This window comes from Prionailurus bengalensis, chromosome E2 (genome assembly GCF_016509475.1).
Source record: "Prionailurus bengalensis isolate Pbe53 chromosome E2, Fcat_Pben_1.1_paternal_pri, whole genome shotgun sequence".
NCBI classification, from domain to species: Eukaryota; Metazoa; Chordata; class Mammalia; order Carnivora; family Felidae; genus Prionailurus; species Prionailurus bengalensis.
In genome coordinates this window covers 9807326-9830325 of record NC_057352.1, presented here as the reverse complement: position 1 = coordinate 9830325, position 23000 = coordinate 9807326, and the positions used below count along the sequence as shown (strand labels likewise).

General features: G+C 52.6%; 2 protein-coding genes across 5 annotated transcripts in view; both read right to left on the bottom strand.

Moving 5' to 3' along the window:
* Positions 1-2941: 2941 nt before the first annotated feature.
* CABP5 (calcium binding protein 5) lies at positions 2942-12059 on the bottom strand. Its single transcript, XM_043600431.1, has 6 exons — positions 11827-12059; positions 10906-10936; positions 9817-9960; positions 8770-8879; positions 5112-5259; positions 2942-3488 (listed from the first exon to the last, which is right to left on the bottom strand). The coding sequence occupies exons 1-6, from the start codon at positions 11887-11889 to the stop codon at positions 3463-3465; spliced, it is 522 nt and encodes a 173-aa protein (XP_043456366.1). The 5' UTR covers positions 11890-12059; the 3' UTR covers positions 2942-3462.
* Positions 12060-14001: 1942 nt separating this feature from the next.
* LIG1 (DNA ligase 1) overlaps positions 14002-23000 on the bottom strand; it is a 43101-nt gene continuing 34102 nt past the window's right edge. For all 4 annotated transcript variants that reach the window (XM_043600429.1, XM_043600426.1, XM_043600428.1 and 1 more), the window contains exons 24-28: positions 21798-21950; positions 19491-19544; positions 18506-18649; positions 14382-14474; positions 14002-14258 (exon numbers count right to left, since the gene is read on the bottom strand). In XM_043600429.1, coding sequence (XP_043456364.1) covers positions 14175-14258; positions 14382-14474; positions 18506-18649; positions 19491-19544; positions 21798-21950 — 528 coding nt within the window. In that variant the 3' untranslated portion in view covers positions 14002-14174. The remainder of the gene's footprint in view (positions 14259-14381; positions 14475-18505; positions 18650-19490; positions 19545-21797; positions 21951-23000) is intronic.

Genomic DNA, 23000 nt, shown 5'->3' with positions numbered 1-23000 from the left:
TGTGTCTCCCTCCCTCTCTGCCCCTCCCCACTCACACTCTGTCTTTCTCTCTCTAAAAAATAAATAAACATTTAAAAAGTAAAAAAAAAAAAAAAAAGGAAAAGAAAATTCATTGCAAGACTACCTCAACTATTCCTTCCCCATGCCCATGGCAGACATGAGTAATTGATTACAGAATCTGCTTCCCTGTGAGCCCAGATGCATCCTTGTGTTATTATTGTTCGTTTCCCCTCCCCTTCCCCACTCCTCCTCTTTCATGAAACCCTCTGAGCAACTGCTACCCCTATCCCACACTGCATGCAGACATCAGGAATAGATTTTCACCATTCAGCCTCATTGGGTACCAATCTGATTGGCTGAAACGAGGTCGCAGAGACATTCGAGAAGCCCGAAGACCCCATGGCAGATCTTTTCCACTGTAGATCAAGACCAACCAGATGACCCATCCTTCCTTAATCACATACAAACAGGCCACAGGAAACCTGGCTCTCCTGCCCCCAGCTGCCACACAAGACTTCAGAGACAGACAGACATACTTCCCTTCCCTCACAAACTTTCCACCTCTGCCCCCTCAACCCAGGCACAGCCCTGTTCTCGAAGCTACCACGCTGACTCCAGCCTCGGTGCCTTGCTTGTGTGGAACCCCCCTTCCCCGGTCTCTGCTGAGCCACTCAGTGTTGGAGATGGAGGTGTGTCCCCGGATCCCCCTTCTGCAGAGGACCTGCCCAGCTCTGGCCAATGCTGTCTGCAGGCAGCCGTCAGCCATCAGTCCCAAATCAGGGATGTCCTCAGCTATGGAGTAACCTCCCTCGTGCAAGGTCATGCTCTTCCCAGGGCAGCCTGTGTGCAAGTGTTGACTGAGGGCAGGTTAAAAGTTCAGCCAGTTCAACCCCAGGGGGACAAGTCAGAAGAGCTAGGTCAGGAGTTTCCGTGGGCTCAGCTGCAATGTGTGAGTTTGCATTCCGGTTCCTTCCCCAGGTACCGAGCCTAAGGACACTCCTTGATAAACCTCCTGCATACTCAGAGGAGGGACGCTGGGAACCCAACCTGAGATAGCCCATCATTAAGAAATGTCATTTCTGGGGGTGTCTTCCTGGCTTGGTTGGTAGAGCATGTGATGCTTGATCTTGGGACCATGAGTTCAAGCCCCATGTTGGGAGTAGAGATTACTTAGAAAAAACAAGAACTTAATAGTCATGGGGACCCTGGGTGGCTCAGTCAGTTAAGCATCCGGCTCTGGCTCAGGTCATGATCTCACTGCTCGTGAGTTTGAGCCACGTGTCAGGCTCTGTGCTGACAGCTCGGAGCCTGGAGCCTGCTTCCGATTCTGTCTCTGTCTCTCTCTGCTCCTCCCCTGCTCATGCTCTCTCTCTCTCTCTCTCTCTCAAATATAAAATAAAAAAACATAAAAATATTAAAACAAACAAAAAACCTTAATAGCCACAGGTGGTGAGGGGCTCCCGAATGGACAGTGCAGATCTAGAACATTCCATCATCATGGAAGATCCCAGGGGATTGCGTGCCTCTAGAATACAAGCTCCTTGAGGTCAGGTACCTTTTCATTGCTGTATTTCCATCACCTGGAACAATGCCAGGCATATAGCAGGGACTCAGCAAATATCACATTGAATAGGTGGGTGGGATGGACAGGTGTATAGATGGAAGGGGATAGAGCTGAGACAGGAGGCAGAAACCATATTTTAAAGGGTGATCTGGATTATGTCACTCCTCTGTTTAAAACCCTCCAAGGCCCTCAAACGCCTCTAAAAACACACACGGTTTAACCTCTGACGATTCGGACTCCTTACCACCTACCCCCCTCCAGCCACCACGGCCTCTTGCTATCCCTCCAACAGGCCAGCTACATTCCCACCTCAGGGCCTTTGCATTCACCCAACACTGCGTTTGAGGTGCTCTTCCCCTCCATATGCCCCTGGTGCTCAGTAGACTCCTTGCCCCTGCCGGGACTGGGGACTCCTCCTCATTCCCAGATCCCTTAATCACCTTCCTGCTCCATTTTTCTCCATATCTCTTTCCATCTTCTGCCATACTAACTAGGATTATATTTACTCATGTATTTTGTTCCGTGTCTGTCTCTTCCCTTCATAATGTAAGCTCCTCGTGGGGGGGGGGGGAGGTGGCGGCGGGGATCTGTGTATTTCATTCACTGAGGTAGAGCTATTCTTGGAAGAGGGCCTCGTATGCAGCAAGCACTTCATACATCACTACTGAATAAATGAAGTGCCAGAAGGGAGGGAGGGAGGGAGGGAGGGAGGGAGGGAGGGAGGGAGCAAGGAAGGAAGGAAGGAAGGGCAAAAGGGAAGTGGCCACAGCGAGAAGTTAGGAAATACATTATTCTGGTTCCACTCTTTTAAATTTAAATTCTATAAAGCGAGGCTATTGAGCCCTGATGACCCATTGCATACAACTGCTTAGTGGGTTTCGAAAGTGAAATAAACTCGGTGGAAGGACGTGACACGAATCCTGTACTTTGGGGACCTTGCATTACTGGGGCGTCCTGCCCACGGGCAGAGGTGAGGAGGAAAAGACCCTCTGGTTTCAGGGTGCAGGTCAGCGTAGGGTGTGAGGGCTGGCCCGACTCCCCACCTACCAGAGGCAATCGCCCTGAACACCCAGGGCAGACAGACACGGGGAGGGCGGGGCAGGGAGCTTCTAGGAACAGTTTCCACACCACCTGGCCGAGCTGAGGATTTGAGAATTCCCCCATCCTCTTTCTCGTTTGCGCGATGACATTTTGCAGGGGATTAATTCCCCGGGGATCAGCTTGCCCTAAACCTCCGTAATCCAGATTTATGGTTTAATTCAGTGGCCTGAGTATCTTACCCAAGTTATCTTACACCACGAAGTAGGAGGCAGGAGGGTGAAAAAAAACAACCACCACCAGACTGTGCTTCCAGGAAATCAAGAAAACGGACTAAGCTCACTTTGGAAGCCTCTTTAATGGAACCATTTCCAAGCCCGGTCTTCCCAGGAATCCTGTTTGTAGCCCCAAGATTGTCATGCCTCCCTCTTACCGACAGAAAGAAACCGAGGAAATCTGAAGCAGCTGAAGCAAGAAGGGGGAAGGGTGGACCATGGGCTGAGCTTTTTGAGAGTCTGACCCAAGAGGACACCAGGGAAGAGACTCTGCTGGGGTGTAGGCATTGGGGGTTACATGAAGTCGAGATGTCATTAACCTCTGGCATTGGTGGGGTGGCGCTGACCTTGGTCCTGATCTCATTTCTAGCTTCTTATCTCATTCTAGAGAGGTTCCCCCTCACCCCGCCCGCCATCCGGGCAAAGCCATCACTTTTGGTCCAGCCTCGACTCATACAATGCAAGGCCAGTCACCACGCACCCTCCCACCCTCTCTCCTGGACGGGCCCGAGGGGATCTGGTCTTCCACAAGTGCGGGGTCCATGCCTGCCTGGTGGGGAGAGACCGGGGGCTTCCACAACCTCCTCAGCGAGACATCATCTTCACAAACTCTGCAAAGAAAAGCCCCTGGTAAGGCGCCGATTTGTAAGAGCACTTTTTGAGCCCTTTACTATGTGTCAGGAACCCAGGGTGATCTTTGGGAAACCCTCTGCTCCTCAGTTTCTTCGTCTCCCAAATGGGAATCACAGGATCGCCATATACCTTACACAAGTTTTCCAGATGGTTAAACGATAGAATGCTTACAAGACCCATGAAGCGTTACACAATCGTTATGACTATCTTATTTCATCTTTCCAACCGATCCTGGAGGCGTAACTACCATTTCCCAGATAAGCAAACGGAGGCCAGTGAGGTTGACCAACGCGCCTGAGGCCACGTGGATGGTGAATGGAAAACCTCGGAAGGAACGCACTGACTCTGTGGTGACTCCACGCCCCATGAACTTCTGGGCCCCACCCAGGTCTTGAGGTCCATCTGTCCTTCCCCTGCGCGGGGCTGGACCGAGGATCTGTCTCTTAGCTCGTCCAGACTTTCAGTGATGCCCCCCGTACACCTGAGCCTGGCGAGACCCAGCGGGCATCCCGCCAAGATTTCCTCAGTTACAGCCAGGCCATAAATGCCTCCTGAGTTTCCCTACTGGGAATTACAAGCTGATGGGTCAGAGAACATCCCTGACCGGCCTCCAGGATTTGACATCCCAGGAGGCCAACACAACTCAAGGCAGCGAGGTCTGCGGCGATTACGTCCTTTGAAGGGAGGGGGACAGGGAGGCCTTTGTAGGGCCACAGATATGGGGGATACAGCCAGCTGAGGACGAAGGGACGCTTCATGGCAGAGACCGAGCTGCGCCGATTCCTGAGGGATGGAGAACACCGGGGAAGGTACCGGAAGCGGAAGGGACGTCAGAGAGGGAGAAACCGGATTTAGAGAGCACAGAGCAGGCACCCAGTGTGCACCAGAGCGCAGCGACCCCGAGAGTGGGGACAGAAGTGCGGCCGGGGGTGGGGGTCACACCAGGGATGCACCTGAGTATCAGACCGAGAACTCAGCTTTTGTCCCCCGGCAGCAGTTAGATGCTGGGGCGCCTGAACTAGAGTCACCATGATGAGACTCTGACCCTCCCTGTTAGGTCTCCCACGAAAATGGTCTCCACTCCCATCCACCCAGGATTGCCACGGGTTCCCTTCCGCCCATCCCTCAGTACACGTGGGACGAGCTCTGTGCCAGGACCGGGGTGTGTAGGGAAGAAGGGTTCAGTCCGGGGCCTCCTCGGGAGGAAACAGGCGAGGCGCTATTACGAGCTCGGGTGATGTCACCCTCAGCGCTGCGGCGGAGGCACAAGGGGGCGCCGAGAGGAGGGGTGGGAGCACCTTCCGGTGGCCTAACTGAAACTGGGCCAGCGGGAAGGGGCAAGGGCGTTCCCGCCCGGAACGAGCAGCAGCGTCACGCGTGACTTCCCTGGGTGGCTAGGACAGGTAAGAGACGACCTTGAATTTGAACCCCGCGCATCTGACCCCAGAGCCCCAGCTGGTGACCGGTCCACTCTCCCGACGGGACAGTTCGTTCTCGACAAAGGCGCCCCGTGAGCCAGGGAGGGACAGGCACGGGGGAGGTAGGAGCGAGCCCTGGCTCAGAAAGCCACCCGCGCGGCGGCTGCCCCCTCGCGACGTCACCTTCAAAGTCGACCGTGCCGTCTCCGTTCACGTCCGCCTCCTGCACGACCTCCGAGATCTCGCGAGGGGTGAGCTTCTCTCCCAGAAGCCTCTGCATGGCCTGCTGCAGCTCCCCGAGGGTGATCTCCCCGTCCCCGTTGGTGTCAAACTGCTCGGGGCAGAGGCGCGGTGTTGGCAAGGACCGTGACCACAACCACGGCGGTCGGGAGCTAAGCTAAGCGCCCGTCGTGCACTCGAAAATGTCCTCAGCTCCCGGAGGGCGGGTCATTTTCACGGTCGTGTTCACCGCCCCGTGGCAGGTCCCCCAAACGGTGCTTTCCCCACGGTGCAATATTAGTTAAATTAATGAACTATTTTCAAACCTCCATGCTGCACACCCCTAACCAACCCGCACAGAAAGTCTCGTCCGGGCCATCTCCCCAGCGTGGGGGGCGTGGGGGTGGGGTGGGGTGGGGGGTGGGGGCAGCTAACCATCCTCGTCTAGCCGCGCTGATGCTAACCCGGCTGAAGCCACAATCGTCTCTTGCCTGGACCGTCATGACGGTCCCCTGATTGGTCCTCTGGATCCCATGGTGGTCCACATCTCAGGACCTCCTGTTCCTGTTCACTTAAGACAGAAATCAGGGGCCCCTGGGTGGCTCAGTGGGTTAAGCATCTGACTTTGGCTCAGGCCGTGATCTCCACGTTGGTGAGGTCGAGCCCGGCATCCGGCTCTGTGCTGACAGCTCAGAGCCTGGAGCCTGTTTCGGATTCTGTGTCTCCCTCTCTCTGCCCCTCCCCCACTCATGCTCTGTCTCTCTCTGTCTCGAGAATAAAAAAACATAAAAAAAAAAAAAAATTAAACAGAACTCAGGGGCACCTGGGTGGCTCAGTCGGTTAAGCATCCCACTCCCGATCTCAAGGTTCACGAGTTTGAGCCCCGCATTGGGCTCCGCGCTAACAGCACAGAGCCTGCTTTGGATTCTCTCTCTCTCTCTCTCTGTCTCAAAAATAAACTTTAAAAAATAACAAAAAAAAATAAATAACAACGTAAAACAGAAATCAGCATCCCCTGCTGAAAATCGTCCAGTGGCTTCCTCATCCCCCTCCATGATATCCTGGCTCCTTCCAAGACGCACAGACTCCTACGAGGTTGACCCTTCCGCCAACTCTGACCCTTGTTGATCGCCTGCTACTTTCTCTCCGGCTCGGGACTCCAAGCTCCAAGATCTTGCCCACATCTGTCTTCCTGCCTTCCAGCGTCCGTCCACACCTGCTGCTTGCTTCCTCAGCCTGGAACATGATCCCCCCCCCCAGAGCAGTGCCGTCCAGGAGAAATACAGTGCGAACTGCATGACTGATTTAAAATTTGCTAGTAGCCACGTTTTTAAAAAAAAAAAAAACGGTGAAAGAGAACAGCGAAGTTTTTAAGTAGACCTCACACCCCGTGTGGAGCCCAACGCAGGGCTTGAACTCATGACCCGCGAGGAGATCAAGAGTCAGACGCGTAAGCAACTGGGCCACCCAGGCGTCCCACACGTAGATGTGTGGCAGAGCCTGATCTCCGGGTCGTGAGGTCAAGCCCCATATTGGGTGTAGAGATTACTTAAAAATAAAATCTTGAGGGGTGCCTGGGTGGCTCAGTCAGTTAAGCAAGCGTCCGCCTTCGGCTCGGGTCACGATCTAGCAGTTCGTGAGTTTGAGCCCCGCATCAGGTTCTGTGCTGACAGCTGGGAGCCTGGAGCCTGCTTCGGATTCTGTGTCTCTCTCTCTCTGCTCCTTCCCTGTTCGTGCTCTGTCTCTCTCTCTCTCAAAAATAAATAAACATTAAAAAAATTTTTTTCAGTAAAATCTTTAAAAATTATTGAGCTATATTACATTTTTTAATTCGCACTGGATTTCGGAAGACTTAGCATACTACCATAGTAAGTACTTATACTTAGCGTGATTAGTTAATGTGCTCAGTGCACACGTATACTTAAGCCAAGGATACTAAGTCTTAATCCAGGTGTATTTTACCACCGATAGTGCCTCTCAATTCAAACACCAAATAGTACAGGAAATACTTGACCTGTATGCACCTTGCATACAATTTAGAGTTGAAAGGGTAGATCTACATGCCCAAGTTTTTCCAAACAAAATGTTTCCCAATAACTGAATTGAATATTTGTTTTTGTTTTATTTTACTTTACTATTTTATTTGTTTTATTTATTTTATTTTATTTTATTTATTTTATTTTACATTTTTTATATTTTATTTATTTATTTATTTTATTTATTTTATTTTTTAATTTTATTTTATTATTTTATTATATTTTTATTTTATTTTATTTTATTTATTTATATATTTTTTGTATTTTATTTTATTTATTTTATTTTGCATTTTTTATGTTTTATTTTTTATTTTTTATTTATTTTATTTTATTTATTTTATTTTATTTTATTTTTTCATTTTATTTTATTATTTTATTATTTTATTTTATTTTATTTATTCTATTCTATTCTATTCTATTCTATTCTATTCTATTCTATTTTATTTTATTTATGTAGGCTTCACACCCAGCACAGAGCCCAATGCAGGCTTGAACTCACGACCCTGAGATCAAGACCTGAGCTGAGATCAAGAGTCAGACCCTTAGCTGACTGAGCCGCCCAGGTGCCCTGTGTATTCCTTTTTAAAATTCAAACAAATTGAATTTATATTCTGTTGAATGTCAAAGGAAATTAAATAAATAATCGAACTGAAACTAACCAAAATTAGAGAAAATGAACAAATCAGTTCCTCAAGTCATACTGGCCATGTGTCAAGGGCTTGGCAGCCACAGGTGGCCAGTGGCTACCATTTTGGACAGAGCGTTCCTTTCTTTCTTTTTAAAAACATTTTTTAATGTTTATTTATTATTGAGACAGAGCATGAGCACGGGAGGGGCAGAGAGAGGGGGAGACACAGAATCCGAAACAGGCTCCAGACCCTGAGCCGTCAGCACAGAGCCCGACACGGGGCTCGAACTCACGAGCCACGAGATCATGACCTGAGCCGAAGTCAGACGCTCAACCGACTGAGCCACCCAGGGGCCCTGGACAGAGCGTTTCTGAGATCACAGGCAGCTCTGTCGGACGATGCAATTCTAGATCTTTATGTGAAGCTGGGGCAGAAAAAGGACACAGCTGAAAGGGGTAGATCTTCCTGGGATTGGGAACCCACGTTTGCACAGCTCTAAAGTCTTTCCTTCCAAACGCCATGCTGTTCTTTACTTTCACCGCCTGTATTGAAAGCTCTGAGAAAAGCGTTTTATCGGGGGATGAGCGCATTTCAGCAAACGCCTCACCCTCCCTGGGTCTCATGTGTTAAGCATCTGGGTTAAACCAGATTATCTCTCTGCGTTCCCCTCTGGGATCTCAAGTTATTGGATTCCTTCTTCCCATTACAGACAGCGAGATGAGAGGTCCTAACATGGGCTAGGGGACTGCAGGACCTTGGGTAAGATTTAGTAAATTCCACGAGCCTCAGTTTCCCCATACGCATGACTGAGATAAGGGGCTGCTTACTCCCACCGTTATTTGCGATGATTAAAAAAAAAAAAATCGGTGTGGGTGGGTTCTGTCCCCGCTTAAAGCCCAATCGTAGACCCCTGGGCTTTCTTCAACTACCCCTAGCATCGCGAAACTCTCGACTCACTTCCTTGAAGGCATCGCGCATCTCCTGGACGCCGATCATCCCTGCCGTTTCCTCAAGCAATTTGGGGGTCATCAGCTCCACAAAGTCGTCAAAGTCTACACGGCCACCCACTGGGGACAGAAGAGGCAGGTCTAAGTGAGATTCCGTGTGCCTAAGCCACCATTGCCTTCAAGGTCTGTTCGAGGTAGACCTGTTCTGATCTCTCTACCTTCTGAGAACCTTCCCTCTCGGCCAACCCGGGCCCCAGGGTCCCTCTAATCCAAACCGGGGCGGATGGGGTGCACAGGGTGGCAGTAAGCAGCTGTCCGTGTGACCTCGAGCAAATCTCTTAATTGATTCAGATCTACATTCGCTCCTCTGTTGGTCTGTGCGCGGGCGAGTGCGAATTAAACGGGAGCCACGTCCCTTCCAGATAGGAACACGATCCTGTCCTGGCGTTCGACCTCCTTTCCTCCGTGACGTGCCCAGAAGCAAACCTCAGAGCGATTCTGGCCCGGCTTCCTTCTCGAAAAGCCGGTGGTGGTGGCAGTAAACCTACGTCCCTAACCAAGAGCCTGACCTGCGTCACCTCCTTTGTCGCAATCGCACAAGGAGTGACATCATTTCTGCCTGACAGGTGGGGAAACGGAGACTCAAGAGTGGGGGTTGACTCCACTTTTCAAAAGGGGCCACAGTCGGGGCGCCTGGGGGGGCTCAGTCGGTTGAGCGTCCGACTTTGGCTCAGGTCACGATCTCACGGTTCGTGGGTTCAAGCCCCACGTCGCTCTCTCTCCCCCAAAATAAATAAATTAAAAAAAAAAACCCCACAATCAGTAAATGATAGAAATGGGCCTTGAGTCCAGATCCTGCCTCTAAGGTCACCATTTTTATTCACTTCTAAACGCTGCCTCCCCGAGTACAGCCTGAGCTGCTCGGACTCCCAGTGGCTTCCGGACTCCCAGGGCCGCCTACCCTCTTCCTTACCTGCCGCTCAGCCTCCACATCCTTCCCGATTCCCCCCACCAGCCCGCCCCCAGCCCCAGTCCTTCTTCCCGCCCCCAGCCTCACGGTTCATGCGGATTTGCTGGCCCAGTTCAGTCAGCTCCATCTCTGTGGGCATGTAGCCCATCGTCCTCATGAGATTCCCCAAATCCTTACAAGAGATGAACCCATCTCTGTCCTTGTCGAACTCAAGAAATGCTTCCCGAAGCTCTGAAAGTGAAGAGAGAAGAACTTTGGGGGGGACTTGAAACGGTGAATGGGGCAGACGGGCTGGGGAGACTTGAAACAGTCAATGGGGCAGACTGGCATCCCTTGAAACCATCAGGGAGGTGCCCACTAGAGACTTCTCGAGGAACACGTCTTTGAAAACCAAAATTGCGAAAAGGGGTGACGTACAAAATGTGGACGGAGATGTCAGCGTGCAAGTGGAATCGATTCGTGAGACCGCAAAGGGATGGCCCCGGAGTCTCAGATTCTGGGGGTGAAGTTATGGGAAACTTCAAAACCACCAGAAGAAAAACCAATAGGTTTTGATTCACCTTAAACGTCATGCATATGGACGGGCGCCTGGGTGGCTCAGTCGGTCGACTTTCCGACTTCGGCTCAGGTCACGGTCTCGCCGTTCGTGGGTTCGAGCCCCGCGTCGAGCTCTGTGCTAACAAACAGCTCAGAGCCTGGAGCTCGCTTCGGATTCTGTATCCCTCTCTCTCTCCCCCTCCCCTGCTCATGCTCTGCCTCTCTCTGTCTCTCAAAAATAAATAAATGTTAAAAAAAAAAAAAAAAAAGTCAGGCATATGGGGCACCTGAGTGGCTCAGTCGGTTGAGCGTCCGACTCCCGATTTTGGCTTACTCAGGTCATGATCTCACGGGTCATGAGATCGAGACCCATGCCGGGCTCTGCGCCGACAGCATGGAGCCCGCTTGGGACTCTCTCTCAAAATAAACTCATGCACGTGTCACTCCTGGATCTCCGAGACACTTGGGGATGGGTTTTGCCTTCTAAACACTTTGGGAGGTGCCTAAAGGACCATGAGTTCCACAAATCATGGCTAAGTGGGAGGAGAGGAAGGTGGGACGGAAGGGTCTACACGGAGATGCACAGAGAGCAGCTTAGTGGCAGACGACCATGGGGTGTCTTCTGGGGACAGAGGTTACCTTCGATCTCATCCTGTCCCAGCGGTCTTTCCTGGAAAGGAATGCAGGGAGAGGGAATTTGGAGAGGGTCAGGGACCCAGCATCCACTTCTCCAACCACGTCCCCTCCCTCCTCTGAGCGACCCCTCTCCTTTCCTGTTTCTCCTCCGTTCTTGCTCGTTCCACCCACCCCTTCCTTCCTTCCTTCCCTTCCTTCGCTCACCTCCTGCCTCCCACCCACGGCTCTTGCTCATCCTTCACACTTCCTCTCTCCTGTCCTGGAATCTTGGTCTCTCTCCCTCTGCCCTTCCCGAACGGACACATCCATCCCACTGTGCTGAACGGGGGCCTTGGATGCCATGGAATCCAGGCCCCTCCTTGTCCAGAAGAAGACAGTGAGGCTGAGAATCAGAGCAAACGTGCTCAGAGTGCCAGTCCCTTCATTTAAACCTCAGAACCACCCGGTGCAGGGTAGGACCAAATAAAATAGCGTTCCCATCTTTATAAAAGAGGAAGCGGAGGAACAGAGAGGTTAAGGAAACTGCCTGAGGTCACACAGCTCCTAGGGGCAGAGCCCCTCCCAAGGCGGGGAGACTTTAAAGCGTTCCCTCCAGGCTGTGCAGCAGGGCGCCTGAGATCTGAGTTCTGAGTCCGAATTCTTCCCGCCACACCCCCTGGATTCTTACCCCACCCACCCCATTCTTTCTCCCGAGGCTCAGAATCCCTTTTGTGGGGACCAGCGTTCAGCGACGGCGGGGCCGGAGGATCCGTGCCCCCCTCGACCGGTTCCTAAACCGGCTAAGAATTTCCAATCACCGTTGCCGCCCCCGTATCTGGGACACCGCGAGGGTCAGGCTTGGGGCCGTCGCACCCGACCTGGGAAATCCCACCGAGTCGCTGCTCATCTGAAAGCCTGACAGTTAAAAGCGTGCTGCCGCCTCACCCGCTGTTTCTCGGCGATGCCTTTTCTCAGGAAGATGCAGGCGGGGCCCACGGGGACCTGCATGGAGGGACGGGGCGGCTCGGCAGGCACCAGGCTCAAGTCGGCTCCCCCTCCTTCCCGTCTCGGTCACTCCTCCGCCAACTCTTCCTGCCTCTCCCTCGGCCCCTGGTGTCCGAGAGCTGTGACAGCTGGATCAGAAATCTCTACTGGGGTTGGGGAGGGGATCAGAGCTGTGTCTGCCTCCCCATCTGGCTCCAGTGAGACGGGCGGGGATGGGGCGGGCGGAGGGGGGGGAGGCCAGTCTCAGGCTCTGACCTTTCATCCCCAGAGTAGGACTGGAAAGATCATTGCAAAAATGGGGATTAGAGCCCAGGGCAGCCCTTCATTCACGTTCCGGGCGCTCACTGCAGGCCGGGCCTCTGCTGGCCTCTGGGCGGGTAAAGACGTAGAGGGCACGGCCCTGGCCGCCGGGACCCGTGTGCCACCCGCGAGGGCCAGCTGGCGGATGCAGGAACCCAGGGACTGGGTCAGAACCCTGGCTTCAGGAAGCGGGCACGCATCGCGACCGACAGGGTGCTGTCTGGGCTGCTTCTGCTCGTCTCTCTCTTCCGTCTCCCTAAATGATTTGGGGGAGGGGAGGGGAGGAACGAGGTGGGCATCCCTACTGGCGAGGGGGAGAAGTCATAGCCACGTGTCACCGCCCAAGGAGGCAATGAGGGTCTCTACCCCCGGGGGTTGGGAGGGGATCCAAATAGGAGGAGGTGCCCGCAGAGAGGCGGCATGGCCCAGGGTGCCGGGTGGGAACGTGAGCGTGAGTGGAGAGAGGCGGCGTCTACATGACATCTAGCGTCTGGGGCTTGACTTCTAAATAGCATTCTGCACTCAAAGGAACCGAGACCGGGAGACGCGGCCAGTCCGGCCGCTCCCATGACTGGAACAGGACCAGCAGGCAGATGCGCCTAGAAACAAATCTTGGGCCGTGAGGCCAGCACAGCGTTGTGGGGTCACAGCAAAGGAACACGGACGCCAGCCTGAACAAGAATCCAAAGAAAGAACAACAGACTACATAGCATAACACAGGACACCAGGAGTCCCCACAGACAGGAACAAAAAGGGCCAAGCTTGACCACATTTATTTACGCGGCACAAAGTATCCCCTTACAACGTACTAACTGCACGGGAGAGTCGCTCTGTAGGGGGGACACCGAGCAGACACCATCTCGATCAAATGATTAAGATCAAATGATTAAGACGAACATCTCCCGGGGCGCCTGGGGGGGCTCAGTCAGTTAAGCGTCCGACTTCAGCTCAGGTCATGATCTTGTGGTTCATGAGTTTGAGCCCCGCATCGGGCTCTGTGCTGACAGCTCGGAGCCTGGAGCCCGCTTCTGATTCTGTGTCTCCCCCATCTCTCTGCCCCTCCCCCTCTCACTCTCTCTCTCTCAAAAATAAACATTAAATTTTTTTTTAATTAGGGGCACCTGGGTGGCTCAATCGGTTAAGCATCTGACTTCAGCTCAAGTCATGATCTCACAGTCCGTGAGTTCGAGCCCCGCGTCGGGCTCTGTGCCGACAGCTCGGAGCCAGGAGCCTGCTTCGGATTCTGTGTCTCCCCCTCTCTCTGCCCCTCCCCTGCTCATGCTCCATCCATCTCTCTCTGCCTCAAAAATAATTAAAAACGTTAAAAAAAATTTTTTTTTTTAAATTTTGTTTTAAATTAAAAATAAATAAATAAAATGAACATCACCAGCGGGGCACGTGGGTGGCTCAGCCGGTTAAGCATCCGACTGCTGGTTTTGGCCCCGGTCGTGATCTCACAGTTTCGTGGGTTTGAGCCCCAACTCCGGCTCTGCACGGACAAGCGAGGAGTCTGCTTGGGATTCTCTCTCTCCCTCTCTCTCTCTGCCCCTCCCTTGCTTGCACAGTTTCTATCTCTCTCAAAATAAATAAATAAATAAATAAATAAATATCAATCAATCAATCAATCAATCCTTCAGTTACACTGGCTACATTTCAAGGGCTCGGCGGCCGTGTGCGGATAAAGGACATTTCCAGCCCTGCGGATAATCCCACCGGAAGGTGCTGGTTCGGACGGTTCCCATCCGTCCCCCGCCGTCCACGTGGGAGCTCCAGGAGCCGCGCCCCCAGCACCCAACACAGACTCTGACACCACGGTGGGGGTTCAATAATTATTTATTGAAAACACGACTGGCGAAATCCCGGATCCCAACTTAAACTGTCCCCGCGCGCGCGCACACACACATGACGCTCAAAACCCACTCGACTGTGACACCGGATTTGCTGAACAACAGAGGTGATGCCCCCGCTGCCCCGGGGAGGGTGGGAGCCTAGTAGAAATCTTCTGGGTCGGAGTCTAAGTCCGCGCCCTGCTGGTTCTGAATGTGACTCTGCTTCTTATACAGAGAGGCCACCTGAGGACAGCGGGTGGGAGCGGGCGATCAGAAGCCCCGGGGGGGTACCCCTCCCCCCCCACGCCAGAACCCACCGCCGAGAAGCCAGCCTGGCCAGGCAAGCCCACCGGGCCGAGGCCTCACCTGGGCACTGGTGGTAGCCTCCTCCGGCTTCTTGTCTTCGCGGACGCGAATAAACCGGGGGAAACGGAGGGAGATCCCCTTCTCGCTATCCACCTGGGGGAGGGGGCGATGATGGGAGACGCTCCCGGGGTCTAGCCCACAGGCCACCTACGCCAGCGGTTTCCTATCCAGTCTCCTCTCCGCTCCCTCCCCTCCGGCCTCAGCTTCCTCGTCCACACAATGGGGCCAAGCAACAGGTTATAAAAAGTAAATAAGGCAACAAAGTGCTTAGTTAGGACCATACCTGGAGCGTAATAGGTGCTTAAGAAACACCAGCTACCACAGCTGTTACTATATTATTATTCTTAGGGCCGAGAGGCAGGATAGCAGAGATGGGGTGCAGGTTCTAGAACCAGAGGCAGGGTGCGAATCCCAGCTCCCAAGTCAGGAGCTGCGTGACCCCGGGCCAGTGACCTCCGCTCCCGGGGCTCTATTTCCCCAGCTGCACACTGGGGATGTTCAGTGTCGTGAGGACAGGACGCGTGCGTGTGAGTGCCGAGCCTGTGAGCACAGTGCCTGCTTCGCACAGACGTTCCACAAACGCCGCTCCTGTCACTTGTCACCGGGGCACCCTGCCTGTCTAGGGTGGAGTCTGAGTGAGAATTTTCAAAAAAGAAAGTCGATTTAAAAATAGGAGTCCCGGGGCGCCTGGGTGGCGCAGTCGGTTAAGCGTCCGACTTCAGCCAGGTCACGATCTCACGGTCCGTGAGTTCGAGCCCCTCATCGGGCTCTGGGCTGATGGCTTGGAGCCTGGAGCCTGTTTCCGATTCTGTGTCTCCCTCTCTCTCTGCCCCTCCCCCGTTCATGCTCTGTCTCTCTCTGTCCCAAAAATAAATAAACGTTGAAAAAAAAATTTTTTTTTAAATAAATAAATAAAAATAGGAGCCCCAGGGCGCCCGGGTGGCTCAGCTGGTTGAGCGTCTGACTTCGGCCTAGGTCATGATCTCGTGGTTCATGAGTTCGAGCCCTGCATCAGGCTCTGTGCTGATGGCTCAGAGCCTGGAGCCTGTTTGGGATTCTGTGTGTCCCCCTCTCTCTGCCCCTCCCCGCTCACGCTCACTCGCTTGCTCTCTCTCTCAAAAATAAACATTTAAAATGAGTAAATAAAGAAATAATAACAATAAAAACAGGGAGTCCCACTACCAAAACTGAAAGAGGAAGAAATAGAAAATTTGAACAGACCCATCACCAGTAAGGAAATCAAATTAGTAATCAAAAATCTCCCAGAAAACAAGAGTCCAGGGTCAGATGGCTTTCCAGGGGAATCCTACCAAACATTTAAGGAAGAGTTAACACCTATTCTCTTGAAGCTGTTCCAAAAAAATAGAAATGGAAGGAAAACTTCCAAACTCTTTCTATGAAGCCAGCATTACCTTGATTCCAGAACCAGAGAGAGACCCCACTAAAAAGGAGAACTATAGACCAATTTCCCCAATGAATCCTCAACAAGATATCAGCCAACCAGCTCCAACAATAGATTAAGAAAATTATTCACCACAACCAAGTGGGATTTATACCTGGGATGCAGGGCTGGTTCAATGTCTACAAAACCATTGACGTGATTCATCACATCAATAAAAGAAAGGACAAGAACCATATGATCCTCTCAATAGACGCAGAGAAAGCACTTGACAAAATACAGCATCCTTTCTTGATAAAAACGCTCAAGAAAGTAGGGATAGAAGGAGCATACCTCGAGATCATAAAAGCCATATAGGAACGACCCAACGCTAATATCGTTGGGGAAAAACTGAGAGCTTTCCCCCTAAGATCAGGAACAAGACAGGGATGTCCACTCTCGCCACTGTTATTCAACATAGTATTGGAAGTCTCAGCCTCTGCAATCAGACAACACAAAGAAATACAAGGCATCCAAATCGGCCCGGAGGAGGTCAAACTTTCACTCTTTGCAGATGACATGATACTGTATATGGAAAACCCTAAAGATTCCACCAAAAAAAACTGCTCGAACTGAGTCATGAATTCAGCAAAGTGGCAGGATATAAAATCAATGCACAGAAATCGGTTGCATTCCTATACACCAACAATGAAGCAACACAAAGAGAAATCAAGGAATCGATCCCACGTACGGTTGCACCAAAAACCATAAAATACCTAGGAATAATCTAACCAAGGAGGTGAAAAATCTATATACTGAAAACTATAGAAAGCTTATGAAAGAAATTGAAGACACAAAAACATGGAAAAAGATTCCATGCTCCTGGAGAGGAAGAACAAATATTGTTAAAATGTCGATACTAGGGGCACCCGGGTGGCTCAGTCGGTTGAGCGTCCGATTTCGGCTCAGGTCATGATCGCACAACTCGTGAGTTCGAGCCCCGCGTCGGGCTCTGTGCTGACAGCTCAGAGCCTGGAGCCTGCTTCTGCTTCTGTATCTCTTTCTCTCTCTGCCCCTAACCCCCTCGCATTCTGTCTCTGTCTCTGTCAAAAATAAATAAACGTTAAAAAAAAAAAATTTTTTTTTTAAATGTTGATACTACCCAAAGCAATCTACATATTCAATGTAATCCCTATCAAAATAACACCAGCGTTCTTCACAGAGCTAGAACAAATAATCCTAAAATTTGTATGGAACCAGAAAAGACCCCGAATAGCCAAAGCGATCTTGAAAAAGAAAACCAAAGCAGGAGACATCACAATCCCAGACTTCAAGCTATACTACAAAGCTGTAATCATCAAGACAGTATGGTACTGGCACAAGAACAAACACTCAGATCAATGGAACAGAACAGAGAACCCAGAAATGGACCCACAAACGTATGGCCAACTCATCTTTGACAAAGCAGGAAAGAATATCCAATGGAATAAAGACAGTCTCTTCAGCAAGTGGTGCTGGGAAAACTGGACAGCGACGTGCAGAAGAATGAACCTGGACCGCTTTCTTACACCAGACACAAAAATAAACTCAAAATGGATAAAAGACCTAAACATAAGACAGGAAGCCATCGAAATCCTCGAGGAGAAAGCAGGCAAAAACCTCTTTGATCTCGGCCGCAGCAACTTCTTACTCAACACGTCTCCAGAGGCAAGGGAAACAAAAGCAAAAACGAACTACTGGGACCTCATCAAAATTAAAAGAGAAGGAAACAATCAGCAAAACTAAAAGGCAACTGACGGAATGCGAGAAGATATTTGCAAATGACACATCAGATAAGGGTTAGTATCCAAAATCTATAAAGAACTTCTCAAACGCCACACCCAAAAAAACAAAGAATCCAGTGAAGAAATGGGCAAAAGACATGAACAGACACTTCTCCAAAGAAGAGATCCAGATGGGCAACCGACACATGAAAAAATGCTCAACATCATCATCAACAGGGAAAGACAAATCCAAACCACAATGAGATACCACCTCACACCTGTCAGAATGGCTAACATCGGGCTCTACTCTTGACAGTGTGGCGCCTGCCTGGGACTCTCTCTCTCCCTCTCTCTCTGCCCCTCCCCTGCTCTTGCTCTCTCTCAAACTTAAAAAAATAAAAATAAAAATACGAGTTCGCCTTTAAATGGAAGTCCACGCCCAATCATAAAAGCATACGCTGGCTACATTTTTGAAGGACCAGAAGAAATCACAAAAGAAATCCATTTTTAATTCAAGATTTCTGGAGGGGAAAGCAAAGAGCGACCCCAGCGCCAGCCACAGGGTAGCGTGTCCCCCGTACGCTGACCCTTGAGAGCTGGTGCTGAGGACTGAGCCACGGGTGAATTTTAAACCTCGGTAGCGAGAAAATGGATTGAAGGAAGTGAAAAGGTGCTGTAAGCTTTTACCCAAAAGAACCGTGTTTTTAAAACTCACTGAAGAGCCAAAGGGGAGATGATTATATTAAAGGAAACAATTTCACCGTTTACTTTCTAAACCTGGGGAATTGCTTTAAAAAAAAAAAAAAGAAAGAAAGAAAAAGAGAGACTTTGACCCTGTTTCTGACACCCAAATAAAACCTAAGCTCAAGCTTTCCTGGCTATTAGCAGCCTGGAAGCACAGGTGTGGGCTCCATGATCCCCTGCCCATCCCCCATCTGGAAAGTTGACCCCCAGGTCCCTCCCGCTGCACCCCTGCGACTCACCAGGCCCCGGGCAGCGGGGTAGATGGGGGACAGGGACAGATCGGCGCATTTCACCTCCCACACGGCGCTGGGGTCCAGCCAGTGATCGGGGGCCACGGCGCCGTCGGCCCGGACGTAGGAGCGTGGGGTGGGCAGCACCAGGGCCTGTGGGGAACAGTAGCGGGTGGGAGGAAGAGAGGGTCTTGGATCTCAAAGTCAAGGCGAGGAAATGGACAAAAGGGATAGACAGAGACACAGACAAGCCTTAACGTAAAAGCCTGGGTGGGGACAGGGGGGCAAAGGTGAAGGGAAGAAATGAAGGACAGAGGCCCTGGGACCTGAGTTAAGACATTAAAGACAGGGGTGCCTGGGGGGCTCAGTCGGTTAAGCGTCCGACTTCGGCTCAGGTCATGATCTCACAGCTCATGAGTTCGAGCCCCATATCAGGCTCTGTGCTGACAGCTCAGAGCCTGGAGCCTGCTTCGGATTCTGTGTCTCCCTCTCTCTCTGCCCTCCCCTGCTGACGCTCTGTCTCTGTCTCTCTCAAAAATAAATAAACATTAAAAAAAAAATTTTTTTTTAAAGACATTAAAGATAAAAGGCGCAAAGACAGGGACAGAGACCCAGAGAGAGAGAAGCGAGAATGTCACAGAGGCAGAGACACCAGCACACCGGAAAGGGAGTCTACCCCAAGATGCCTGTGACCATGACAACAAACAGTCCCAATTACATCACCAGGGGCTTACGCAGCCCCGCAGGGATCCGCTCAGGGCCAACTCGGGCACCCCTGCGGTAGCGCCCGCCCCGCGGCTCATCCCCCATCAGCAGGGGCAGGAGCGGGGAAGGTGGTGGAGACCCCATGACCCATCCCGTCGGCCGGCCGAGCTGGAACTCGAACCTGGACGCGAGGGGCTCCCAAGCCAGCTCCACCGCCCGCTGCCCCCCTCCCAGCGCCCCGCCCCCACCGAGAGGGTGCAGGGAGAGGAGACGAGGCCCCGCTGCCCACCTGGAGGCTCTGGAAATGGTCCTCTAGCTCCTCGTCACTGAAGCCAGTTCCAAGCTGCGGGGGGGACGGCAGAGGTGAGAGGCGAGCACGCAGGGCAGGCGGCCAGGCACTGCCCCCTGCTCCTGCCCCTGAGACCCGGCGACCTGCGCCTAGCGGCGGCCCCGCCCTCCTCCGGCCTAGCTGGCACCCACGAAAGCGCAGAGGAAGCTGCAGGGGGGAGCCGGGTGCAGACCCCGGAGCGGGGACGCCCTCTCCCTGCTCTGTTCCTTCTGCCCACCTGCTGCCCTTCGCCTTGTGGAGAAACCCTTGTTCCTTCCACCCGGCCTCCCTCCTGGGCCCTGGGGCCGCTCCCCCCCGGGGCTCCCCTCCCGGCCCCACCGGCCCCACAACCGGATGTCCTCTCCAATCTCAGCACAGCCAAAGCAGAACTCGCTGCCCGCGAATGTAGCCAGACAGCCGGCTTCAAACCGCACGTAGAAAACTTCCCCGCCGGGAGGCCTGTTTGGGGGTCGAGAGCCTGAAACAGCTTCCTACCTGCTGTCCGACAATAGCTCTTTCGGAAAACTGTGCTAGGTGCGTTCAGGCAGGGTGGTGGCGGGTTGGGGCCCTGAGATAATCGGCCAACTGTAAAGCCGCTTCGGCCACGGGTCACCCGGGCTGAGCATCGGTTTAGCAGACAGAACAAAGCCGGCCCCACAGGGAGTTCGTTCCGCAAACGGGGGCGCGTGTTGAAAACTCAGCCACAAGCGTTTGTCAACAGTCACGGGCCATGTCGCTGAAGCAGAGTCAGCGGCTAGTCGAGGGAGGACCACCCACCCCCCACTGTCAATGACAGACCCCCGGGTGTCAGTTACAGGCCCCAACAGAATCCCCGACAGGGAAGAGCCATCAATTACAGGCCCCCAGAGGGAAAGAGGGAGTCTGCATCCTAGAAGCCGTGACCGACCGCCCCCAGCAACTCAGCCAGTGAGAAACTGTCACCCCCCCCCCCAAACGGACGCTTTTTTCCCCGCAATGGGTTTTTGTTCAGAACAACCCCTCCCAACTTCCCCCTCCTTCTCCAAAGAATTACATTCCTCTCCTTCGTGGGACCAGCTGTGGTTCTGCCATTGTCTGCGTGTCCCAAGCTGCAACGCTCTGCTGCTTCTGAATAAACCCGTTTTCAAATAACCGTTTTGTTTTTATTTTTAGGATTATATTAGCCCATTCAAGTCGTGTTTATAAAAGTCCTGGGGACAAGTGCAAACACCCTAATATTTTTTTTATCCCTATGATACTGAAGCGCATCTGACGGTATTTAAAATGGTACTTAGAGGGGCGCCTGGGTGGCTCAGTCGGTTAAGTATCTGACTTCGGCTCCGGTCATGATCTCACCTCGTGAGTTCGAGCCCCGCGTCCGGGCTCTGTGCTGACAGCTCAGAGCCTGGAGCCTGCTTTGGATTCTGTGTCTCCCTCTCTCTCTGCCCCTCCCCCACTCATCCTCTGTCTCAGTCGCTCAGAAATAAATGGTAAAGAAATAATAAAAAAGCAAAAAAAAAAAGGTCCTTAGTGGGTAAAAAGTGCAAAAAAAACACAAAACCTCATATACAGAGATTACAACTTTGAAAAAGTGGAAATAAGACGTTCCCTCAAATATTAGTAATTGTTACCTCGAGGCACTGGAATTATGGGTAAGTCTATTCTGTTTCTGTGGCAAAAGCCTCACATTTGTTGGGTCAACGACGTGTGTGGCTTTAAACAAAAACAGAAGCCACTGCATTTGCTAAGCTCCCTTGTGGATGGCGTTGGGAGCAAAATTCTGACCAATGCCACTTAAACAGAAATTGCTTGGTGGCTGAGGCTGACACAGGTGGAACATCCCTTTGCTCAGGGGCCTTTCCCCTTCCTGCTGCTTCGAGCGTGGCCGTGATGGCTGGAGCTCCTGCAGCCGCATTAGGAAGGTGAGATTGGAAGCACATGACAAAGCCACTGTGCGGGGCGAGAGAAGCTGGGTCCCCCAATGACCTCGGAGAGCTGCCTGCCCCCCCTCTAGATTTCTCATTCTGTGGGAGAAAAACAAATCTCTCTGAAGCCATCACTATCTGTAGCTGAGCTCAGATATAGCGCATTCCTAACCTGATGTAGCTTCCTTACATCTTTCTACGCTAGTGTATTTTTCTACACAAAGCAAGAGTTCCTTGTGGGATCAGAAACAGCAAATAAAAACTAGGAAAAAAAAATAACACTTCACAGGGAGGCCACGAGAGCCTCTTGGTTCAGGCCCCCACCACGTTGAGTCGAATCGACTTCCCTCCAGCCTCCCGGTACCTTGCATATGGCCTGGAGCTCCTCACTCTCCTCGTCATAGGCCGCCAGCAGGAAACCCCCGTAGCGGCCGGCCCGCTTCCCACGGCCCAGGTAGGCGCCGATCACCACGAGGTCCAGGGTGTCGCCCACGCCATCGAGGTAGTCCTTCTTCAGCTGGGGAGGGAAGGGAGGAGGTGAGAGGGCGCGAGGCACGGACCTCGCTGCCGGAGGCTCATGGGTGGGTGGGAGGGGGGAGTCTCAGGAGAGCTCCCGGGAGAAGACCACGGATGGCCACCAGGCCGGGGCTGGACACAGGCCGAGCTTCTAGACTTCCCGAGTGAATGGGAAAGAGGTGACCAAACTAGGAAGGGCTAGCAGAACTGAGGACAGGTCAGAGACCTCGGGGGTTCCCATGGGTCCCCCCTTTCCGTTGGGACGAGGCGCATTCCGCTCTTTCACACGGAGAACATTTGCCATTTGTTCCAGGAACATTAACTCAGTGCCAGGCAGGGGCTCAGCCTTGAGCATGCGGCAGCAACAGTAAATGTTCCTCCCCTCCCAGTCTGGGGCGGGGGGGGGGGGGGCAGAGGGACCACGGGCTGCTAACAAACCCACAGGGCGATCCAGCCAGCCGCCCTCCAGCTGGCCTCCTGCTATAGTCCTCCCGCCCCTCTCCAGGCAAGCCTCCTGCCGGCCGGCTCCCATTCTGCCCAGCACCCCCCACCCACCCCCCCACCCACCATTCACGGCCAGCCAGATGTCCTGTGCAAAATGACAACCAGATCACGGGGCTTCCTGCCTAAAACCACCACTGGCTTCTCAAAACCCTTAGCGGAAAACCCAGCGTATTTTACAGCGACCCCCAACATGCTGTGTGATCGGGGGCCCGCTCTCCACCTCGACCTCACCTCACACCTCGATTGCCGTGCTCCCTGCACGCGCCAAGCTTGTTCCTACCTCAGGGCCTTTGCACTGGCTGCCCCCGCCCTTCTGCCCCGCCCACCCTGCTCTGTTCCCAGATCTCCATGTGGCTGACCCTTTCCTGTCGTCCACGTCTCCACACAAGCGTCACCTCGGGAGAGGCCTTTCCCAATCACCCAGAGCACGGCCAGATCCTCGCTGGCCCCAACTCAACTTGCTCTCTTCACAGTGCTCACTGCCCCCAACATCGGCTCGTTTATGTCCTGGAGTTTATGACTCCCTTCCCACTGGCCCCACTCGCTA

Bases quoted from the DNA above. Each gene is read 5' to 3' on its own strand.
- CABP5 (XM_043600431.1), bottom strand. From the start codon at position 11,889: ATGCAGGTCCCCGTGGGCCCCGCCTGCATCTTCCTGAGAAAAGGCATC. The intron at 8,880-9,816 runs GTGAGGCTGGGG...TTCTGTCCCCAG, and splicing joins CCAGCAAATCCGCATGAACC to TGGGTGGCCGTGTAGACTTT. The intron at 5,260-8,769 runs GTGAGTCGAGAG...TGCCCCGAGCAG, and splicing joins TGCGCGATGCCTTCAAGGAA to TTTGACACCAACGGGGACGG.